Source organism: Nomascus leucogenys, chromosome X (assembly GCF_006542625.1).
Source record: "Nomascus leucogenys isolate Asia chromosome X, Asia_NLE_v1, whole genome shotgun sequence".
In the NCBI taxonomy this organism is placed as follows: domain Eukaryota; kingdom Metazoa; phylum Chordata; class Mammalia; order Primates; family Hylobatidae; genus Nomascus; species Nomascus leucogenys.
In genome coordinates this window covers 22,699,343-22,721,369 of record NC_044406.1, presented here as the reverse complement: position 1 = coordinate 22,721,369, position 22,027 = coordinate 22,699,343, and the positions used below count along the sequence as shown (strand labels likewise).

The 22,027-nt window shown below is 41.5% G+C and overlaps 1 protein-coding gene across 4 annotated transcripts in view; it reads right to left on the bottom strand.

The window, feature by feature from the left end:
* The window catches only part of ZFX (zinc finger protein X-linked), a 68,997-nt gene that overhangs the window by 25,345 nt on the left and 21,625 nt on the right, over nucleotides 1-22,027 (bottom strand). For 2 of the 4 annotated variants that reach the window (XM_004092381.3, XM_030806837.1), the window contains 2 exons: nucleotides 18,590-18,675; nucleotides 11,654-12,232 (listed from right to left, as the gene is read on the bottom strand). In XM_004092381.3, the coding sequence (XP_004092429.1) occupies nucleotides 11,654-12,232; nucleotides 18,590-18,647 (637 nt within the window). In that variant the 5' untranslated portion in view covers nucleotides 18,648-18,675. Of the gene's footprint in view, nucleotides 1-11,653; nucleotides 12,233-17,672; nucleotides 17,790-18,589; nucleotides 18,676-22,027 lie in introns of all 4 variants that reach the window. The other 2 variants (XM_012500968.2, XM_004092382.3) reach the window with 2 other exon arrangements.

The following is a 22,027-nucleotide window of genomic DNA, read 5'->3' as shown; positions in this document are numbered from 1 at the left end:
CAATAACTGATTTCTTTATACATTCAGGAGGAAAAGAAAGGAATAACTGTTAACAATCCCACCCTGTACCTGCCCTTACCCAAGAAGAATTCCCTGATGGGACAACAGAAAGGTCATAATGAAGCTAGTCGAGATTGAGCCTTGCTAGCCCAATGGATGCCACTGACTGAAAGCCTCTGGATGATAACGACAGCAATGGCTAGCAGTGACTGACAGGATCTCTCATTCTCACAACCACCCTGGAAGTCAAGCAGTATTACTGCCATTTCACAAATAAGGAAGCTAGAACAAAAAGGTTAACTTGCCCGAATTCATTCAGCTAATGAGTAGCAGAGCTGGTATCCAAATCCAAGGCTGTCTGACTCAGCTGCAAGCTGAGTTTCCATATACCAGATGTTGCTTCTCTAAGATAGGCAAGGAGAGGTATGTTCTCTCTCTCCCTCTCTCCTTTTCTCTTCCCTCCCCAAACCCATTACCTCACAAAGTAATCATATATCTGTTCAAAGGGCAAGGTGACATTTTTGTCTAGGTTTCAGTAGATAAACAGTAAATATTAACCACAAGGCCAGTCTGAAGCTCCAATTGCTTGTAATGCTTTCAAAATAGAGACCTTTTCCCACCCTTGTTTTTGGCAGGGGAAGGGAGAAACTAAAACATCTTTGCCTTATTTGAGTGCTTTATTCTTGTTATAAAGCTAGCCAACACCTAGATTGAACATTATACTGAAAATTCTTAAGTCATTAATTGTAGTGTTGATTTCTAAATAAATTTCAGTGTTTACAGTAAAGATACAATTTTAGATGGATTAAAATAACCACTTTTCGAATTTTATCTGAAAAAGCTTTAAAAACATGCTTGAGATGACTACAGTTAATAACAATGTACTGTATACTTGAAAATCACTAAGAACAGATTTTAAGTGTTCTCACCACAAAAAAATAAGAATGTGAGGTAATATACGTTAATTAGCTTCACTTAGCCATTCCACAACACATACATATTTCAAAACATCATGTTGTGTACCATAAATATATACCATTTTTATTGGGCAACTAAAAAAATTAATTAAAAAATGAAATAAATTTTAAAAATCTTCAATACACTTTCTCCAACATATCCTTAGTTCAGTAAATAACACTTTTCTCACATTTCAGAAATATTCCCATGTAGATATATATTTTTCAAATTCCAAACTTTTTCCTGTGTTTTATCAAATGGTTTTTTAAAAATTGGTAGGGTACGGCCGGGCGCGGTGGCTCACGCTTGTAATCCCAGCACTTTGGGAGGCCGAGGTGGGCGGATCACGAGGTCAGGAGATCGAGACCACGGTGAAACCCCGTCTCTACTAAAAATACAAAAAAATTAGCTGGGCGTGGTGGCGGGAGCCTGTAGTCCCAGCTACTCGGAGAGGCTGAGGCAGGAGAATGGCGTGAACCCGGGAGGTGGAGCTTGCAGTGAGCCGAGATTGCGCCACTGCACTCCAGCCTGGGCAACAGAGCAAGACTCCGTCTCAAAAAAAAAAAAAAAAAAAAAAAAAAGATTCCGTCTCAAAAAAAAAAAAAAAATTGGTAGGGTACATACATAAAAATAATAAAATACATACCTAGCCAATAATTAACCCATGGAACAAAGGAGTAAATATTTTACTATCTCTTCTGTGCTAATAATCCCTAGAATCAATCAATAAACTATTAGGTTGTGTTGACCCTCAGAGTTTATACATTAAAATAGGAGTTTGGACTTTATATATTTATTGGCTCCCTGGTTTAAAAAAACTGGTAGGGTACATACATAAAAATAATGGTAAAATACATACCTAGCCAATAATTAGCCCATGGAATGAAAGAGTAAATATTTTACTATCTCTTCTGTGCTAACAGTCCCTAGAATCAATCAATAAACTATCAGATTGTGTTGACTCTCAGGGTTTATACATTAAACATAAGGGTTTGGACTTTATGTATTTATTCGCTCCCTGAACCACGTTTTATTGGATGTCTACTATGACCAAAGTCATGCTTAATTAGGAGCTAATATTAGAATGATTGGTCAAAATACCTAAACTAGATGGACAGGACAAACCAGGGCCACCTCATTACACATTTGCAGGAGTCCCTTTACATTGTAGTGGTATGCAGCAACCCTGTAAATAAATCTTTAGCATGTCCATCTGCTCCTCTTCTAGTAACAGTTTTGCCATGTGCCCAGCTGCATAAGCTGGAAACCAAGAAATGAGCTGCAAACCCTCCCCTCTTCCTCAATCCTAGATTTAATCCAAATTCTACTTCCTACATATGTCATGAATCAGTTTCTGCTAAATTCTACTGATAAAACCTTATTTCAGGCCAGGTGCAGTGGCTCACGCCTGTGATCCTAGCACTTTGGGAGGCCGAGGCAGGCGGATCACGAGGTCAGAAGATCGAGACCATCCTGGTTAACACAGCGAAACCCTGTCTCTACTAAAAATACAAAAAATTAGTCGGGTGTGGTGGCACACGCCTGTAGTCCCAGCTACTCGGGAGGCTGAGGCAGAAGAATTGCTTGAACCCAGGAGGCAGAGCTTGAAGTGAGCAGAGATCACACCACTGCACTCCAGCCTGGGTGACAGAGCGACACTCCATCTCAAAAAAACAAAACACAAGCTTATTTCGAACTATTATCATCTGTTTCTTACCTAAACTACCACAATAACCTTCCGAAATGTACTTTTTGTTTCTGAATTCGCTCTTAACTTGCGCCTGCCCTGAACACTGCCATTATCTTTCTAAACTATAAATCTAAACATGTTATTATTAATCTGCCTAAAATCCTTTAACAGCTTCTCACGTCCAAAAAAGTAAAGCAGGCGTCTATGTTCAAGAGCCTTTATGTTTTGGGCCCTATTTGCCAATCTTCTTTCTCACCACTTTCTCCATCCTCCTCACCAGACATTATTAGCACCCAAAGAATAGGTCTCTGAACATTCAACGATCTCTCACATCTGCCTTTCTTCCCTCCTCAGCCACCTAATGAACATTTTATTTTATACACCCTTCAGATTGAGTTCATCTCAAATTATTTTTTAAAGCTTTGAAAACTTTTTTTTAATCCTTGTCTTTGAGAAGCAAATACTGAAATACTTATGAAAAAAATGTTATGTGGAATTTGCTTAAAATACAGGAGGGAGGAAAATGAATAGGAGATGAAATAAACTTGGTCAATATCTTCAAGTGAGCTTCCACAGAACTTCAGTTTATAACTCTTTTGTAGCATTCATCTCCCTCAAGCGTACCAAAAAAAAAATTTTTTTTTTTTGAGACAGTCTCACTCTGTCACCAGCGTGCAGTGGCTAGAGTGCAGTGGCGTGATCTCAGTTCACTGCAACCTCTGCCTCCCAGATTCGAGCGATTCTCCTGACTCAGCTGCCTGAGTAGCTGGGCTTACAGGTGCGCACCACCATGACCAGCTAATTTTTCTATTTTTAGTAGAGACAGGGTTTCACCATGTTGGTCAGGCTGGTCTCGAACTCCTGACCTCGTGATCCGCCTGCCTCAGCCTCCCAAAGTGCTGGGATTACAGGCGTGAGTCACCGCGCCTGGCCCCATTTTCTTAGTGCTTCTAAAGTACTTTGTATATCTATTTATATACCTTCCTACACTCAACTGTAATTGCCTGTTTCTGTTTCTCTTCCCTCCCAGACTGTGAACTTAAAAAGCCAGGGATTTTACTGTTTATCTCCAACCCCTAGTGAGGTTCGCAGCTCATTATGGCTGATCAATAAATGTTTTCTGAATGAATGAAGGCAAAAGAAAAATCAACACTGGCAAGAGTAAAAGTAATAGCTTATATATGATTCCTTTTTCTCATGTAAACATAAATTTGAAAAAAATTAATACTTTTCAGTTAGAAAAACAACAGGATGGGGTTTGGAAGCTGTCTGGGCTTCTGCTAGAATGAATTAAATAAAAAAAATGCTTAACCCCTCCCAACAAATTATTTTTTAACATTGTTGAAATTTGGTATTCATTATTATTGTAAATTGTAGTTATCTTTGGAATTCTATTTGCCTCCCCCATCTACCAATAAGCACTATTTATCATGAACTCTACTGCTTTGTAGTATTAAATTATACACACATACATACAAACATACATACACAGAGAGAGACACAGAGAAAGGGGGGGCCAATAAGAGAATTAAGAGTGGACACTTTGGAATAAAACATAACTGGTTTCAAAGCCTCACCCTAATGCTGCTGGGTGTGACCCTGGAGAAGCTATTATTCGAGGCTGCAGTGCACTATGATCAGACCTGCAGATAGCCCCATCTACAGGCATGTAGGTATGTAGGTATGTATGCCAGGCATGTATGTATGCCTGGGCAACACGGTGAGATCTCATCTCAAAAACTATTTTCAATTCCGGCACATAGATATCATTTACTGAAGATTTACTATTACCTATTTTTATCAAGAGACAATAGCTACTGGTAGGGAAGAAATGTATCGTTAATGCCTTGGATGAGGCATGATGTACACAGACTTTCAGCTATAACATTAATATATTCATTTATTCAACAAATATTTATTTCATACCTAATATACATATGGTGTGATGGGGAAGATACATAAGCAGCAAAGATGCAGTAAATAGTTCCTGTCCTCAAGAAACATATAATTAACTTAGAAGCCAATCATAAAATCTAGATTGCAAAGACTAAAGAAGTCAGTCATCCTGACCTCAAAGGTAGCTAAATACCATGACAATGAACATGTGTGTCTATATACACAACCATGATATTATAAAGAATGAGGACTGCTTCATCATCATTTATTGTTGTTTTGTGTGGTTTTTTGGTTTTTGGTTTTTTTTTAGAGATGGGGTCTCATTCTGTCATCCGAGCTGAAGTGCAATGGTATGATTACAGCTCACTGCAACCTCGAACTCTTGTGCTCAAGGGATCCTCCTGCCTCTGCCTCCTGAGCAGCTGGGACCACAGGCACACGCCTACACCAGCTAATCTTTTTTTGGGGGGTTGTGGGGAGTAGAGATGGGGTCTCGCCATGTTGCCCAGGCTGGTCTCGAACTCCTTACCCTCGAGATCCTCCCACCTCAGCCTCCCAAAATGCTGGGATTACAGGTGTTAGCCACCTTACCTGGCCCATCATCATTTTAAATGAGACCTGCAGAGGGAAGAAACCTGCCAAGATAGATACTAAAGACATTATAAAAGCTGTTTATTAGACACTCAGATCCAGTAACTTACTGAAACTTTTAAAGAAAAGAGAGTACTCGGACATCTGGCCACATTTCTGACCTAAAGACAATGTTTAATATAAGAATTCAGAGATACTACCATCTCTCATCATAATATGAAAAGCATTAAAGTTGACTACCAATAATGGTATCTCCACATTCTCTATCATGGATCAAATCAGCCCATAGTTCCTCTATATACTTACGACAAAACCTTTGTTAATCCTTAACTTCTGAAATCAATATAGGTGTTTTAGGGGGGTTTTGGGAGGGTTTTTTTTTTTTTTTAAGAAACAGGCTCTCATTCTGTCGCCCAGGCTGGAGTACAGTGGCGCAATCAAGGGTCACTGTAACCTCAGAACTCGTAGGCTCAAGAGACCCTCCCCCATCTCGGCTTCCCAAAGTGCTGCGATTACAGGCATAAGCCATTGTGCCCGACCTCAATATAGGTTTTAAGTCAAAATGCATCATTAAGGCCGGACACGGTGGCTCACGCCTGTAATCCTAGCACTTTGGGAGGCCGAGGTGAGCAGATCGCTTGAGGCCAGAGTTTGAGACCAGCCTGGCCAACATGACGAAACCCTGTCTCTACTAAAAATACAAAAATTAGTCAGGTGTGGTGGCACATGCCTGTAGTCACAGCTACTCAGGAGGCTGAGGCAGGAGAATCACTTAAACCCAGGAGGTGGAGGCTGCAGTGAACCAAGATCATGCCACTGGACACCAGCCTGGGCGACAGAGCAAGACTGTCTCAAAAATAAATTAATTAAAATAAAATGCCTCATTAAGTATCTTTGCTGGGAGGCACAGCCAAGAGAAATGTTAGTTAATTCTGAAGTGTTCAACTGCTTTGATCCCAAAGCCAGTAGTAAATTTTAAAATATAATCATTACTTTGAAGGGAAAGGGGATGATGAAGTAGAGGGAAATAAGAGTGCAAAAGTGGCTGTAGAGGCCGGGCAAGGTGGCTCACACCTGAATTGAAGAATTTGGGGAGGCTGAAGTGGGCGAATTGCTTGAGCCCAGGCTGGTTCAAGACCAGCCTGGGCAACATGGCAAAACCCCCTCTCTACAAAAAATATAAAAATTAGGCGGGTGTGGTGGCGCATGCCTGTCATCCCAGCTACCCGAGAGGCTAAGGTGGAAAGATTGCTTGAGCACAGGAGGCAGAGGTGGTAGTGAGCCGCGATGGCACCACTGCACTCCAGCATGGGTAAGGGAGCGAGACTTCATCTCAAAAAAAATAATAATAATAGAGAAGACAAAAGATACTACTAAAGGCCACCATCTCTAAACCCAATTTAAAAACAACCATTTCATTATAGTGAAATAGGGGAATAGCACATGTGTGCATGCAAATGCTCATGTGTGTATGTATTTGTTTAAATGTGTCTCTGCATTATTTGAGTTTGGATGTTTTATTTTAAAAGGAAAGAAATATTACCAAAATATATACACACACATAAAACATATATTAAAATATATAAAATACACTGATAGCCATTTAATGTTAATCCATATTTACTTTTTCAGGAACATTAAAATCTATATAAATTAGAAGAAACCCAGGGTCTAAAGATGACTATAAATAAAATTTTTAATGAAAATTTTTTTACAAGTCTGTAAAATTTTACATGTCTTGTATTACAGATTCTGTAATACAAGAATCTGATATGCTGAGTCAATTGTTACTAAAGCAACTTCTGGGTTTTTTTCAATGACTTCCTTGGAGGGCTGAACTTCCTAAAAGAGGAGAAAGTAAAGGCAAGAGATAGTGTGCAGTTACAGGGCAAACCAATACCATGCATTTTACTCCTTAGCAAAAAAGCTGAGGAAGACAGAAAGGGCAAAAAGTGCAGAGAGAAGTCAAGGAGAAGCGAGAGTGCTTTCTCCTCTTCAGTATTTCACCAGGCCCTCTTCCCCTCACAAACTGGGATGAACTCAACTCTCTGCTTTCTCTAGCCTTGGTCCTGGGTTGCCCAGTCTTGTTAATAGAAAATCTGGCAGTTGTAAGGGTTGAGTAACCCTTATCCAAAATACTTGGACCAGAAGTGTTTCACACTTTCGTGGATTTTGCAATATTTGCATATATATAATGAGATATCTTAGGGATGGGACCCAAGTCTAAACATGAAATTTATCTGTGTTTCGGCCAGGCGCAGTGGCTCACACCTGTAATCCCAGCACTTTGGGAGGCTGAGGCGGATGGATCACTTGAGGTCAGGAGTTCAATCGAGATTGGCCTGGCCAACATGGCAAAACCCCGTCTCTACTAAAAATACAAAACAATTAGCTCGGCATGGTGGCACGTGCCTATAATCACAGCTACTCGGGAGGCTGAGGCAGGAGAATCACTTGAACCCAGCGGGTGGAGGTTGCAGTGAGCCGAGGTGGAGCCACTGCACTCCAGCCTGGGAGACAGAACAAGACTGTCTCAAATTAAAAGAAAAAAAAAAAAAAAAAAAAATTATCTGTGTTTCATATACACGTTATACATATAGCCTGAAGGTGATTTTATACAATTTTTTTTTTAACAATTTTGTGCCTGAAATAAAGTTTATATACATTGAACCCTCAGAAAGCAAGTGTCAGGTGTAGAATTTTCCACTTGTGGTGTCACGTCTGTACTTAGTTCTGGATTCTGGAGCATTTCAGACATTGGATTTTTGGATTAAGGATGCTCAACCTGCATTTTAAAATTTTTGGCCAGGCGTGGTAACTCACGCCCGTAATCCCAGCACTTTGGGAGGCCAAGGCGGGCGGGATCACCTGAGGTCAGGAGTTTAAGACCAGCCTGGGCAACATGCTGAAACCCCGTCTCTACTAAACAATACAAAAATTAGCTGGGCATGGTGGCGAGTGCCTGTAATCCCAGCTACTCGGGAGGCCAAGGCATGAGAATCGCTTGAACCCGGGAGGCGGAGGCTGCAGTAAGCCTAGATGGCGCCATTCCACTCCAGCCTGGGCAACAGAGTGAGACTCCATCTCAAAAATAAAATAAAATAAAATAAAATAAAATAAAATAGACTCCTAACCTCAGCTGGCCCCTCCATGTGGTTCAGCAATCTATCTCATAAATTCTTGGCTTCCTACACTGGCCCATCCCCAAAAGACTAAAGCTTTTCAACCCTTTGCCATTATCCTTCAGCTTTCCACCCAACCTCTGCAGTCCTTCCACATGTGCAGATGAACCTGCTTCACAGACAAAATAGCTCCCAACATTCAAACACTCCTTTTACCTTCTGTCCCTGGAAAGGGGCCTCATCCTTAACTGCCTTCCTGTCTCAGAGAAGGGGACTCACTTTCCCTCTCCAGGACTTACCTAACAGCCATCTCCTGCAGCCCTGGACCCCAGTCCCTTCCCCTTCTCTGGAACCTGCTCCACTAGCCCTTCCTTTCTTTATCTTCAGGTTCTCTCTGTCCAGTGATTTTTTTTTCCCTTAAGTCTATAAACATGTTCAACTTACTTTCGCCATCCAGGCAACCATCAAAAGCTATACTCTCACCTCTTCAGTCCCTTTGCTGACCAAAATGGCAATTTATCCAAACCGCTTCACCTAACTCTACTTCCACTAACTTCTCAATCCATCACAGCTCATCTCTTCCATCTCCTCTCCACTAGCCCATGCCTTACTGAACCCACTCTAATTTAGATACCAATGACCTCCTAAATGCCAAACAAAAAAGCCTGTTTTCTCCTCAGTGGCTGATAACTTGTAGAAACTCTATCCTTAACAGTGTTGGAAACACTTTTTCTCCTCCTTCTCTTCCCAAAACCTCCTGATTTTTCAAGGACTCTTTTCTGCCTACTTCTTAAATACCTAAAGGAGCCATATTTGACACTCTTACTTGACAAGCGTGCTCTGGGGACTACCATCCATTTCCATATACCATACTGCCTACATTCTGTTGTCCTAAATTTCTTCCTCTAGCAACAAACTCTCTCGAAAGCACCAAAGTCATATTTTCAACTGCCTAGAAAAAACATCCATCAGCAAGCAACTCAAACTGTAACAGATCCCAAATCTTCCCCCTTCCCCCACCTTCCCCCACCAAACCTACTCCTCCTTTCAGGTAATGGCATGACTAGGCATCCAATCTCCCAAGGTAGAACACTTAGCGTCATGCTTGAATTATCTTTCTTCCTCAAACCCCTAGCCTCTTTTATCTATCATCAAATCTCATCCATTTTTCTTCCTAATCTCTCTTGAATGCAGCTAACTCTATGTCCCCTTTACTATTAATTACTGTACTTCAGATCATCTTATATATGAACCATTTCAACAGTTCACTGCCACTAATCTCTCCCTCACTTAAGTCTTATTCCACATACAAGGATTATCATCCTAAAATAAATTCAAAATTGAAAGAGGATAACGTATTTTTCCCTATCAGACTGGCAAAAACTAAAAAGAAAAACAATACTCTGTGTTGGTTCCAGTGTAGGGAAATGAACATTCTCATAAACTTGAAGGGAATATTAAGGCAAAATACCAAGAGAATTTAACCAAACTTCAAGCATAACCAAACTTGTAAATGTGTACACCCTCTGATCTATCAATTCTATTTCTACAAATTTATTCTAAGGAATAAAACAGAACATACACAAAGATATAAAAGTGTATCCTAAAGTTCCCATCATTATCAGCAATATCAGCAAAGGCCAGAACTTTTTTTGTTTTGTAATATACTATACTATATGCCTGGAATGTCTTCCTGCCACCTGTGCCCTTCATCCTGTAAAACTACAATTCATCCTTGATTTCAAAGGTCAGCTACTCCATCCCATCTCCATGGCAGTTTAGTCACACCTCTGCATCACACTACAAACTTTCTCTCCCACAGCAGATCAAAAGCTCTCCAGGGATAATGGTCTTATGTATGTATTTACTTAGCACATATCTGTATCTACGCTACCTACAACATCTCACACATTAAGGGTCCAATAAACCTGTTGAATGAAGGCATTTTCTTCCCTTTTCCACGTAATTCTTTGATTTTCAAAATCTCAAGAAGTTTTCAAAGGAGTTTCAAAATCTCAAAGAAGTTTCCTAAAATGCTGGTGGACTCCAATATATTAATGTTATATTAAATTCCTGTATTAAAACAGGTATTCGAACAAAGCAAATATTCTTGTAAATTTATAAATAGTCTGTGAATCCTTTATATTTTAAGTTTAGTTCCTTAAGGCATAAGAATTTCCATACTGGGTCAGAACCGTGGCCTAGCCAATCTAGAATTTTATCTCCGAAGTTGGTACCAAGAAGTATGTTGTAAGAAGATAACGGCTGTCTTTCCAGATGCTAAGATAAACATGTAAAGGTGTGTTTCAAAATACTTTACTTTTCTCCAATAACCTAATATGAATCCATCATACTTGATACCATGTTTTGGAATCATGTTTCATACTATACCAGAGCTCTTTTTCATGTTATGTTATGTAGTGTTTTACATATAAGTATGTAAGTATTACATAAACAGTACTGTGTATCCATACTCAAGAAAATAAGTAGCAGCGTGATACCTCACACCTGTAATCCTCCCACTTTGGAAGACCAAGGCAGGCGGATTGCCTGAGCTCAGGAGTTTGAGACCAGACTGGGCAACATAGCAAAACCCCCTCTCTACTAAAAAAACAAAAAATTAGCCAAGCGTGGTGGTGTGCGCCTACAATCCCAGCTACTCGGGAGGCTGAGGCACGAGAATCACTTGAACTCGAGAGGCAGAGTTTACAGTGAGCTGAGATCGTGCCACTGCACTCCAGCCTGGGCGACAGAGCAAGACTCTCCCTCCAAAAAAAAAAGAATATAAGTAGCTTGGTTAGACTTTTTTTTTCCAAGTTGAACTCCTTTTAGGTTTCAAGAGCATTCGTAATTCTAATAAAGGCTGATAACAGCCTAATCACATTCTTCATGATTCCAAAGTTCAGTTCTGTTCCTTTCAGTTTTTTTTTTTTTTTTTTTTTGAGAAGGAGTCTTGCTCTGTCACTCAGGCTGAAGTGCAGTGGCACAATCTTGGCTAACTGCAACCTCCGGCTCCTGCGTTCAAGCGATTCTCCTGCCTCAGCCTCCCGAGTAGCTGGGATTACAGGCGCCCACCACCACACCCGGTTGATTTTTGTATTTTTAGTAGAGACGGGGTTTCACCATGTTGGATGGCCAGGCTGGTCTCGAACTCCTGACCTCAGGTGATCCACCTGCCTCGGCCTCCCGAAGTGCTGGGATTACAGGCATGAGCCACCACACCCGGCCTCACTTTTCTTAATGTTCAGTTATCTTGTAGGCTGCAAATGGAAACAACAATGCAAGTAGATCTATGAGATTTACAGACATTTAAGTCAAGAAAATTTCACCCCCGATGTAAATTAGGAGAGGTAGCCTACAAAAACACCTTCGACAATCACTGTACCCCAAGACTTACAGGAAATCATAAGGTAGTCCTCACAGTTGCCTTTGTCATCATCCTGCTGGTCCACAGGGATCCCATTGGCATCTATGACTGCTTCAGAGGCACAGTCTGCTACCAATACTTCTTCTGAAACTACGTCGGTAGTCAGAGGATCAGTGACAATTTCTGCTTCCACTACACTATCATGAACCACATGTTCAACATGTCCAACATGTCCAACGTCAGACACATGTATAGAATCACCCGTCAAGACGTGTTCTGGCATAGACATTGAGGCTGAAGTAATGTCAGAAGCTAAAACATCATCTGGGACTGTGCAATGTGCTAAAGAAACTTCTTCAGTTACATCTGAGTCCAGCACTTGCTCAGGAATGATGACCGTTTCAGATACATCTGCTTCTTCCATGATATCTGGGCACTGAACATCTTCTATAACAACGTCCTCAATAACATCTTGGATTACAACCGAATCTGGGTCATCAGGAACAAAGTTATGCACAGTTATGTCTGAATCCACGACATCTGAAACAAAAACAGTTTCTTGTACTTCCACAACAATTTGATCACCATCCATGTGTGTACCATCAGCTCCTTAAAAAAAAAATTAAAATGACAAATTTCAGGTAAGTATGCATGACTACAATTAACGTAAATGTTACTTAATTTCTACTGAGAAAACAGACTAGCTCCTCAGTTTTCTTAAACATTAAGATAGATTAAAGAAATAAAGAGGGAATCTATTTTTGAATCACGTTTTTAACCCAGAACTTTTGCAAAAATCTCAAATCAATAGATTTTTAAAAATTAGGAGAACAAAGCAATTGAGGCAGTCACAGAAGAAATATATACATGAAAGTAAAATTCTAGGCACACTAATAAAACCCATATATAGCCAGGTGCAATGGCTTCACACCTGTATTCCCACCACTTTGGGAAGCCAAGGTGGGGGGATCACTTCAAGCCAAGAGTTTGAGACCAGCGTGGGTAACACTGCGAAACCCTATCTCTACTAAAAACACAAAAATCAGCCGGGTGTAGTAGCACAAGCGTATAATCCCAACTTCCTCAGAGGCTGAAGCAGAACTGCTTGAACCGGGGAGGCGGACGATGCAGTGAGCCAAGGTGGCGCTGCTGCACTCCACCCTGGGTAACAAAGCAAGACTCTGTTTTAAAAGAAAAAGAAAAAAAAAAAAGGCCAGGCGCGGTGGCTCAGGCCTGTAATCCCAGCACTTTGGGAGGCCGAGACGGGTGGATCACGAGGTCAGAAGCTCGAGACCATCCTGGGTAACATGGTGAAACCCCATCTCTACTAAAAATACAAAAAAATGAGCCAGGTGTGGTGGCAGGCGCCTGTAGTCCCAGTTACTTGGGAGGCTGAGGCAGGAGAATGGCGTGAACCCAGGAGGCGGAGCTTGCAGTGAGCCGAGATCGCGCCACTGCACTCCAGCCTGGGCGACAGAGCGAGACTCCGTCTCAGAAAAAAAAAAAAGAAAAGAAAACCATACACATAGGTACTTAAGGGAAGATTACAAAAATTAATTAAGTAGGCCAGGCACGGTGGCTCACGCCTGTAATCCCAGCACTTTGGGAGGCCGAGGCAGGCGGATCACGAGCTCAGGAGATTGAGACCATTCTGGCTAACACAGTGAAACCCCCTCTCTCCTAAAAATACAAAAATTAGCCAGGCGTGGTGGCGGGCGCCTGTAGTCCCAGCTACTCGGGAGGCTGAGGCAGGAGAATGGCGTGAACCCAGGAGGCAGAGCTTGCAGTGAGCCGAGATCGCGCCACTGCACTCCAGCCTGGGTGACAGAGCAAGACTCCGTCTCTAAGTCTCTTAAAAAAAAAAAAAAAATTAAGTAATGCAACTTCAGGTGACAAACATACTATTTTCCTTCATTATATGTGTTTTACCTTTTTGCTCCACCTCCCTCTCCTCAACTCATATTTGTTCTTCTTTCCATCTCTCCCATGTGTTTCTTTTACTTCTTTTTTTTTTTTTTTCCTTTCTCCCTTCACACACTTCCCTTTTTGTTCTGGTGCAATATACCACCAATATGCTCCATCTATGGCTATAGAAATTTAGAAATCATCCTCTGAATCTAGGACATACAAGGATCAAAGGATAAATTAAAAGAGGGACAAAAGGCCACAGCTGAGGAGGAAAGACAACTGGGTTGAGAAGGCTCTGGAGACTGATAGGATAAATACAAGTGCAGCTGCACTGGAGTGGTGGAGGTTGAGAGTAGTTGGAGCGGGAGCTGCCCCAACTTCACCAGGGTACGTTGCCTCCATCTAGCCTCCTCCCATCCCCCTAGACCCCAACTCCCAAGGCAGTTCCTCGGAACATAGTCCCCCTACTCTAGTCCATTTTGCAGTTAAGGAATGAAGGTAAAGGACTGAATCAATTGACGCCCAGTGAGATTAAATGACTTAACCAAGATCACACAGTTTGCACAGTGTATGGTGCTCAGAAATATTATTCTAAATGAATGTCACAAATGGAAATAGAAATCAAATATCCTTATCAAAAATATAAGATAAAAGAAGGCTGGATGCAGTGGCTCACGCCTGTAATCCCAGCACTTTGGGAGGCCGAAGTGGGCGGATCCCGAGGTCAGGAGATCGAGACCATCCTGGCTAACACTGTGAAACCCCATCTCTATGAAAAATACAAAAAATTAGCTGGGTGTGGTGGCACGCACCTGTGGTCCCAGCTACTAGGGAGGCTGAGGCAGGAGAATTGCTTGAACCCAAGAGGCGGAGGTTGCAGTGAGCTGAGATTGCGCCACTGCACTCCAGGCTGGGCGACAGAGCAAGACTCCATCTCAATAATTAATAAATAAAATATCTTGGCTTCTGTTCTAGAGAAAAGCAAAGAAAGTTTTATAAAAGTCTTACCTAAATAGCTACTCAGTAGATTAGTGCCTCTGGTTAACTCAGACCAGGCTGAGTCCAACCAGGTGCCTAACTCAATGACTGTGTGTCACTGGCCAGGCCCTCAGAGAAATACACAGCTTAATCAACAATCAAAAATGATCAGGCCTGGTGCGGTGGCTCACGCCCTGTAATCCCAGCACTTAGGGAGGCCAAGGCGGGCAGATTACCTGAGGTCAAGGGTTCGAGACCAGCCTGGCCAACATGGTGAAACCCCGTCTCTACTAAAAATATAAAAATTAACCAGGCGTGGTGGTGCATGCCTGTAATCCCAGCTACTCGGGAGGCTGAAGCAGGAGAATCGCTTGAACCCAGGAGGCAGAGGTTGCATTGCGCCGAGATTGTACCACTGCACTCCAGCCTGGGCGACAGAGTAAGACTCTGTCTCAAAAAAAAAAAAAAATCAAAGGCCAAAGAATATTAAAAATTATAGAAGTCAACTAATATCTATTTTAATTATATCTAGAAATAATAAAAAGAATATGTTCACTTTAGGCTGGACATGGTGGCTCACACCTGTAATCCCAGCACTTTGGGAGGCCAAGGTGGGTGAATCACCTGAGGTCAGGAGTTCAAGACCAGCCTGACCAACATGGAGAAACCCCATCTCTACTAAAAATACAAAATTAGCCGGACATGGTGGCGCATGCCTGTAATCCCAGCTACTCGGGAGGCTGAGGCAGGAGAATCATTTGAACCCGGGAGGCGGAGGTTGTGGTGAGCAAAGATGGCACCATTGCACTCCAGCCTAGGCAACAAGAGCAAAACTCCATCTCAAAAAAAAAAAAAAAAAAGAGTATGTTCACTTTAATTTCTACAGAATTTCTACAAAATGCTTTATACTTGTTTTCAATATCCACAATATTATCATTAAGTAATAGATCACTAATCTCCATTTAGCATACATAAAGATGAAAGCATCTAATGCAAGAGCACTGGTTATAAAATGTAAATCAGCCGGGCGCGGTGGCTTACGCCTGTAATCCCAGCATTTTGGGAGGCCAAGGCAGGCGAATCACTTGAGGTCAGGAGTTCGAGACCAGCCTGGTCAACATGGCAAAACCCCATCTCTACTAAAAATACAAAAATTAGCCAGGCGTGGTGGTCTGCACCAGTAATCTCAGCTACTCAGGAGGCTGAGACAGGAGAATCACCTGAACCAGAGAGGTGGAGGTTGCAGTGAGCAGAGATCATGGCCACTGTACTCTAGCCTGGGCAACAGAGCAATTCTCCATCTCAACAACAAAACAAAACCAAAAAAAAAAAAAAAAATCTAAATCAGAGAGTACATCAGGGTAGGACACTTATTAGTTTTGTGACCTTGGGCAAGTCATTTAACCTCTGAGTTTCAGTTTCCTCATCAGTAAAATGAGGACAGTAGTATCTGCCATGCATACCTCACAGGACTGTGGTGATGATCAAATGGGAATGTATGGGAAGTGTTCTGAAAAACTGTAATGAGAGGTTTCATTATTATTATGACATATGAAAACGGAGGGCCTGGCAGATTAAGTGACTTGCTCAAAGATAAACAAATACCATTAAGTGTTATCAATCAAGACTAAAACGCAATAGCCCTTCAATCTACCACTTAGTCCATTACCTAGGTTTGCCTGTGGCAAGATTAAGTGAACAAACACTGCACATTTTTCTCCAAAGAGTTTAGTCTCTTTCAAGTATATTACTTACATTTCTTGTTCCAAGGAAGAATTATTAACCTTACGTTTATCATTATCAAATTGAAATTACCAAACGAGTTAAAAGATTATCCCAAGTTGTTAAGAAACACACACACACATCCCCACTCGATTTAGAGATAAAAGAAAATTTTAAAATTTGACCGAGCATAGTGGCTCACACCTGTAATCCCAGCACCATGGGAGGCCAAGGTGGGAGGATCACTTGTTCGAGACCAGCCTGGGCAACATAGCAAGACCCCGTCTCCACAAAAAATAAAATTAGTTGGGCTTGATGGCACACACCTGTAGTCCAAGCTACTCAGAAGGCTGATGTAGGAGGATCCCTTGAGCACAGGAGTCTGAAGTTACAATGAGCTATAATCATGCCACCGTACTCTAGCCCAGGCAACAGGGTGAGACCCTGTCTTTAAAAGAAAAATAAAATAATAATAAAAAGAAAATTTTACAGCCAGGTGCGGTGGCTCACCCCTGTAATCCCAGCACTTTGGGAGGCCAGGGCGGGCGGATCACAAGGTCAAGAGATCGAGACCATCCTAGCCAACATGGTGAAACCCCGTTCTACTAAAAATACAAAAAAATTAGCTGGGCGTGGTGGTGCACACCTGTAGTCCCAGCTACTCGGGAGGCTGAGGCAAGAGAATCACTTGAACTCGGGAGACAGAGGTTGCAGTGAGCTGAGATCATGCCACTGCACTCCAGCCTGGCGACAGAGTAAGACTCCGTCTCATAAAAAAAAAAAAATTTAAATTTAAAATCACTGACATTTAATTTCCTGATAAAGTTCATTGCTATTTCTTTAATATACTACAATCTGATCATTTACAGTCCAATGGAAAACTTATTAGCATTTATAATAAGGGTAGCTACCTGGTGTGATATAAAACCCTTCTATTTTTATTTTTTTTTCTCTTTTGAGACCGAGTCTCATGCTATCACCCAGACTGGAGTGCAGTGGTGCGATCTCAGCTCACTGCAACCTCCGCCTCCCAGATTCAACCGATTCTCGTGCCTCAGCCTCCCGAGTTGCTGGGATTACAGGCGTGCACCACCACACCCAGATAATTTTTTTGTATTTTTAGTAGAGACGGGGTTTCACCATGTTGGCCAGGTTGGTCTGGAACTCCTGGCCTCAAGTGATCCACCCATCTCAGCCTCCCAAAGTGCTGGGATTATATGTGCGAGCCACCGTGTCTGGCCTCAAATCCCTTTTATGTTATAAAACCAAGTATAGGCCAGGCGCGGTGGCTCATGCCTGTAATCCTAATACTTATAATAGGAGGCCGGGCAGGCAGATCGCATGAGCCCACGGGTTCAAGACCAGCCTGGGCAACATGGCAAAACCCCGTCTCTACCCCCCAAAAAAAATACAAAAATTAGCCAGGCATTGTGGCACACACCTGTAGCCCCAGTTACTCGGGAAGCTGAGCAGATCACTTGAGCCTGGGAGGCGGAGGTTGCAGTGGACCCAGATGGCGTCACTGTGCTCCAGCCTGGGTGACAGAACGAGACCCTGTCTGAAAACAAAAAAACCCAAAACACAAGTGTAACCACTTTACAACGTTATATAATTATAACCATGGGTAATCTGAAATACATGTTTTCTAATACTGTTTTTTTCCTATTTTTAGAACTTCCTGAGTATAATTTTTCCTTGTACACTATGGGGAGTGAAGACTCCATCTTCCTGAAGCAGAAGTCTCTTTTTGGGAACTTGTGAGAGAGAGAGTTATAAAAATAGGACAGGGTCAATGTGGGAGACCTTCTTTATCTGCTGGGTATTGGAGAACAGAGAAATGACAGGATCCACATGTTATTTTACAGTGAGTACTCTGATCAGCAGGCTAGATAAGAGAGACTAAGGGTAAGGAAAATAATGCAAAAGTTATTTCCAGACTAAGAATGAGACACAGAGCCTATGTGGTAGGCACTAGGATGAAGAAGAGCAGATGTAAACAAAGAATATTTTTTCTTTTTCTTTTTTTAAACAAAGGTCCAAACAAAGCTAACAAGGAATATTTTCAAAGGGAAAAACAACAGGAATTAGGGACATAACTCGGCAAGATATTATCTTCATAACTGAAGATAAAACTAAGGTTTGATATCGCCGCTGTTACTGACAAGAAATGAGAGTTGGTTGTGAGGGAGCCACATCTTTAAGGAGGGTAATAATAATGTGCTCACCGTAACATCTGTGAATTTTGACAGGATAACAAGATAACCTGTGAATGATCAATGTGAGAGTTCTAGCAATACATTGATGACAACCAACTCCAAATCTTGTAGATGGGAAGTGGAACAATTCAAGTAGTTATACCTGTTGCATCAAAAAATGAGTTTGGCTCTTGTTGTAATTCAAGCCCATCTTCATCCATGGCCTTTAATTCTCATCAGTCACAGCTCCTAAATCAGGGGAAAAAAAAAACCAAAGCCATTAGTTTTTTCATATCAGGTATTAAATGTCATCATGATAGTTTCATTTCTGAGACACTCAAATTATGTGAAAGATAAATGTGTATCAAAAACTAACCTATCTAAAGTAAAATAGAACTTACTTGATTTACAATGATAAATGGGCATCTATATGGCAAAGCAGGGCAGATAAACTAGTCAACTTTGCCTGGACTTCTTTTTAAGTTGAAGCAGTAAATGTATTGCTTAGGTCCATCAAGTGCACACATCTTGAATTCTGATACATACATAAACCTTTGTAATGACTACCCTGATCAAAATATAGAACTTTTTAAGACCCCAGCACTCTTGTGTCCTCAGTCTGTAACACCCCATGTTCCCACAAGGGTAACCAGTTTTGTTAAGATTCAACTTAAAATACATTCTGTAGCTTATTGGGGGAAATTTTTGCACAATTTTCATATTCTCTATATTTAATTAGTCTACTAAATTCCAACCAGTAGATTACACAACGATAAAAATTCAAAGTGCATAACTGTAGTAAACCACCTTTGGGATTCTGCCTAACCTCTCTTAACTAACCCTCTCATCTAGGGAAGTAAATTCCCATAGTGTATTTATATTCTCCGGGCCACAGTTGAATGGCACTGGCTATAAAGCAGTAAACAATAAGTTCATCTTTAAGCACAAAAAAATCAAAGTCCTATCCCTGAGAATCCAAGACCATGAGCAAGAATCAGTGTCTGTCTGTCTCTGTCTGTCTGTCTCTCTCTCTCTCTTTCTCTCTCTCTCTCTGTCCTGGTGGCTGGAACATAAGAGCTGAGGAAAGTCATTTTGCAACTCTGGCTTAGACTAGTGAATAAAAAATAAAAAGAATCCTGTGAGTGCCTTGAGTAATAGAATAGAGTAAGCAGGGAGGGGACACAGCTCTTTAGCTCCTGGTTCTAGAACTATCTGAGGTACAGCTATATTCCTGCCTTGAATTCTTATAAGACATTCCAATGGCTTTAATTCTCCCTTTTCTACTTAAGCCAAAAACTTCTGACAAAAAGAACTCTAACCAGTAATTTTCACCTTTACCACTTTTTTTGCTGATTTTGTAAGTACTACATGCTTATTAAAATTTCAAATAACAGAAACACAAGTCATTTTTCTAAAGCTAGGTGACATCATTCCTCTGTTCAAAAATGTTTAATGGCTTCTTGCTCCCTCTAAATAAAGTTCAAACACCTGTCATCTTCTAAGTTCTGGCCCAAACTACCTTCCCATCATCATCTCCCCTAACTCTCCTTCAAGCACTTCCCTCTACCACTGTCAGCATGTACACAAACACACGGCCCCCACCCACACAAAGTTCAGCCAAACAAAAATGCTCAACATCCCCATAAAACCCCAACTTCATATTTGATTCAGGGTTCCTTCTACCTGGAACACCTTTCCCCTATTATCTCTGCTTTGATCTTTCCCCCTAAATCTCCTTCCCCACAAAAAAAGAGAAAGCTGGAAATAATTTTTCCCTCTGAAATTTCCACAGCACTCTATTCTTCTCTTATTGTACTGGTTTGTCATATTATGATTATTTATATATGTCTTATTTACAGATACTAAATTACATATATAGTCCTTAAAAAAATCCATTAACATGGAACAGTAATGGAAATATCCATTAAATGTTAATTGAGAAAATTAACATTCATAAAAGGAATTCTCAACATATCAACTCTGAGATATATTCTACTCATTTTTAAGAAATAGCATGTTTCATGTTATTTATTCAAACTGTTTCAAATAAAAGTAAATGGGCTGGGCATGGTGGCTAACGCCTGTAATGCCAGCACCGTGGGAGGCCGAGGTGGGTAGATCACCTGAGGTCAGGCATTCGAGACCAGCCTGGCCAACATGGCGAAAACCCTCCTCTACTAAAATACAAAAAAATTAGCGGGGTATGGTGGTGCATGCCTGTAATCCCAGCTACTCAGGAGACTGAGGCAGGAGAATCGCTTGAACCCGGTAGGCAGAGGTTGCAATGAGCCGAGATCATGCCATTGCACTCTAGCCTGGGCAATAGAGCAAGACTCTGTGTCAAAAAAAAAAAAAAAAAAATTAAAGAAAATTAAAGCAAATGAAAAACAGAAAGTGTACATGCTCTGAAAAAGTTACTACTGCCCTACTCCCGCAAAACCACCTCTGGCTATAGAATACCTTTTCCCCCTTTTAAAAATGATAAACATAAATTAATCTTCTAAGCATTGGCTGGACGTGGTGGCTCACACCTGTAATCCCAGCACTTTGGGAGGCCGAGATGGGTGGATCACCTGAGGTCAGGAGTTCGAGACCAGCTGGCCAACATGGCACAACCCCATTGCTACTAAAAATACAAAAATTAGCCAGGCGTGGTGGCGGGTGCCTGTAATCCCAGCTACTCAGGAGGTTGAGGCAGGGAGAACTACTTGAATCCAGGAGGTGGAAGTTGCAGTGAGCCGAGATTGCGCCACTGCACTCCAGCCTGGGCGACAGAGTGAGACTCTGTCTCAAAAAAAAAAAAAAAAAAAATTCTAAGCATTATGAAACACTATGACATTAAAGCAAGCCAATTAAGAAAGCAATAAAGGAGGTACATTAAGGTATTTAAGCCCCTCACCGCGCAAATTTCCCTACATAAACCCAATCCCATCAGCTCTACGAATTCTCAACCTGCAGAACAACTTTTCTTGGCATCATCCTCCTTGGCATTTCTATTAGAGTTTAACAATCAACTCCCTAATTTGTGAAGTGCTCTCCTTCCTCTGTTGCTTTAAGTGACTTCTAGTTCTCTTCCCCCTTCTTAACTGCTGGCTGCTCGGCCTCCCCTCACCCCTTACTGCGGCTCTGCCCAGGTGTGTGCTCAACCCTCTCCTCTTCTGCTCTTTATTCTCTTGGTTTCAACTACTATTTCCACAGCAATGATTCCTACAATCATCCTAACATGTCCAACAGACTGTTGAATATTCTCATCCAGATAAAACCCAGCCTTCTCCTAATATGACCACTATGGCCTTTTTCTTCCTCCCTGCTCACAGTCAGATTGCCAGATCTTGTCGATTCTCCTCAACGTCTCAAGAATCCACCTTTTTTTTTTTAAAAAAATTCCTAGTTACCATTCCCACTCAGCTTCATATTTCCTGATCCCTGGGGGATGAAAATAGCCTCTGGACTGGCCTTGCTCCTTTCTGCAACTCCCATAACAAATGACTAGAAACCCTAATATTACACGTAAGGGCTGGTGCCAAGTATTGAGGCATTTCTGCAATTTGTAGGCAGATTAACTCTCCTGAAGCACTGCTTTGATCATACCACTTCCCTG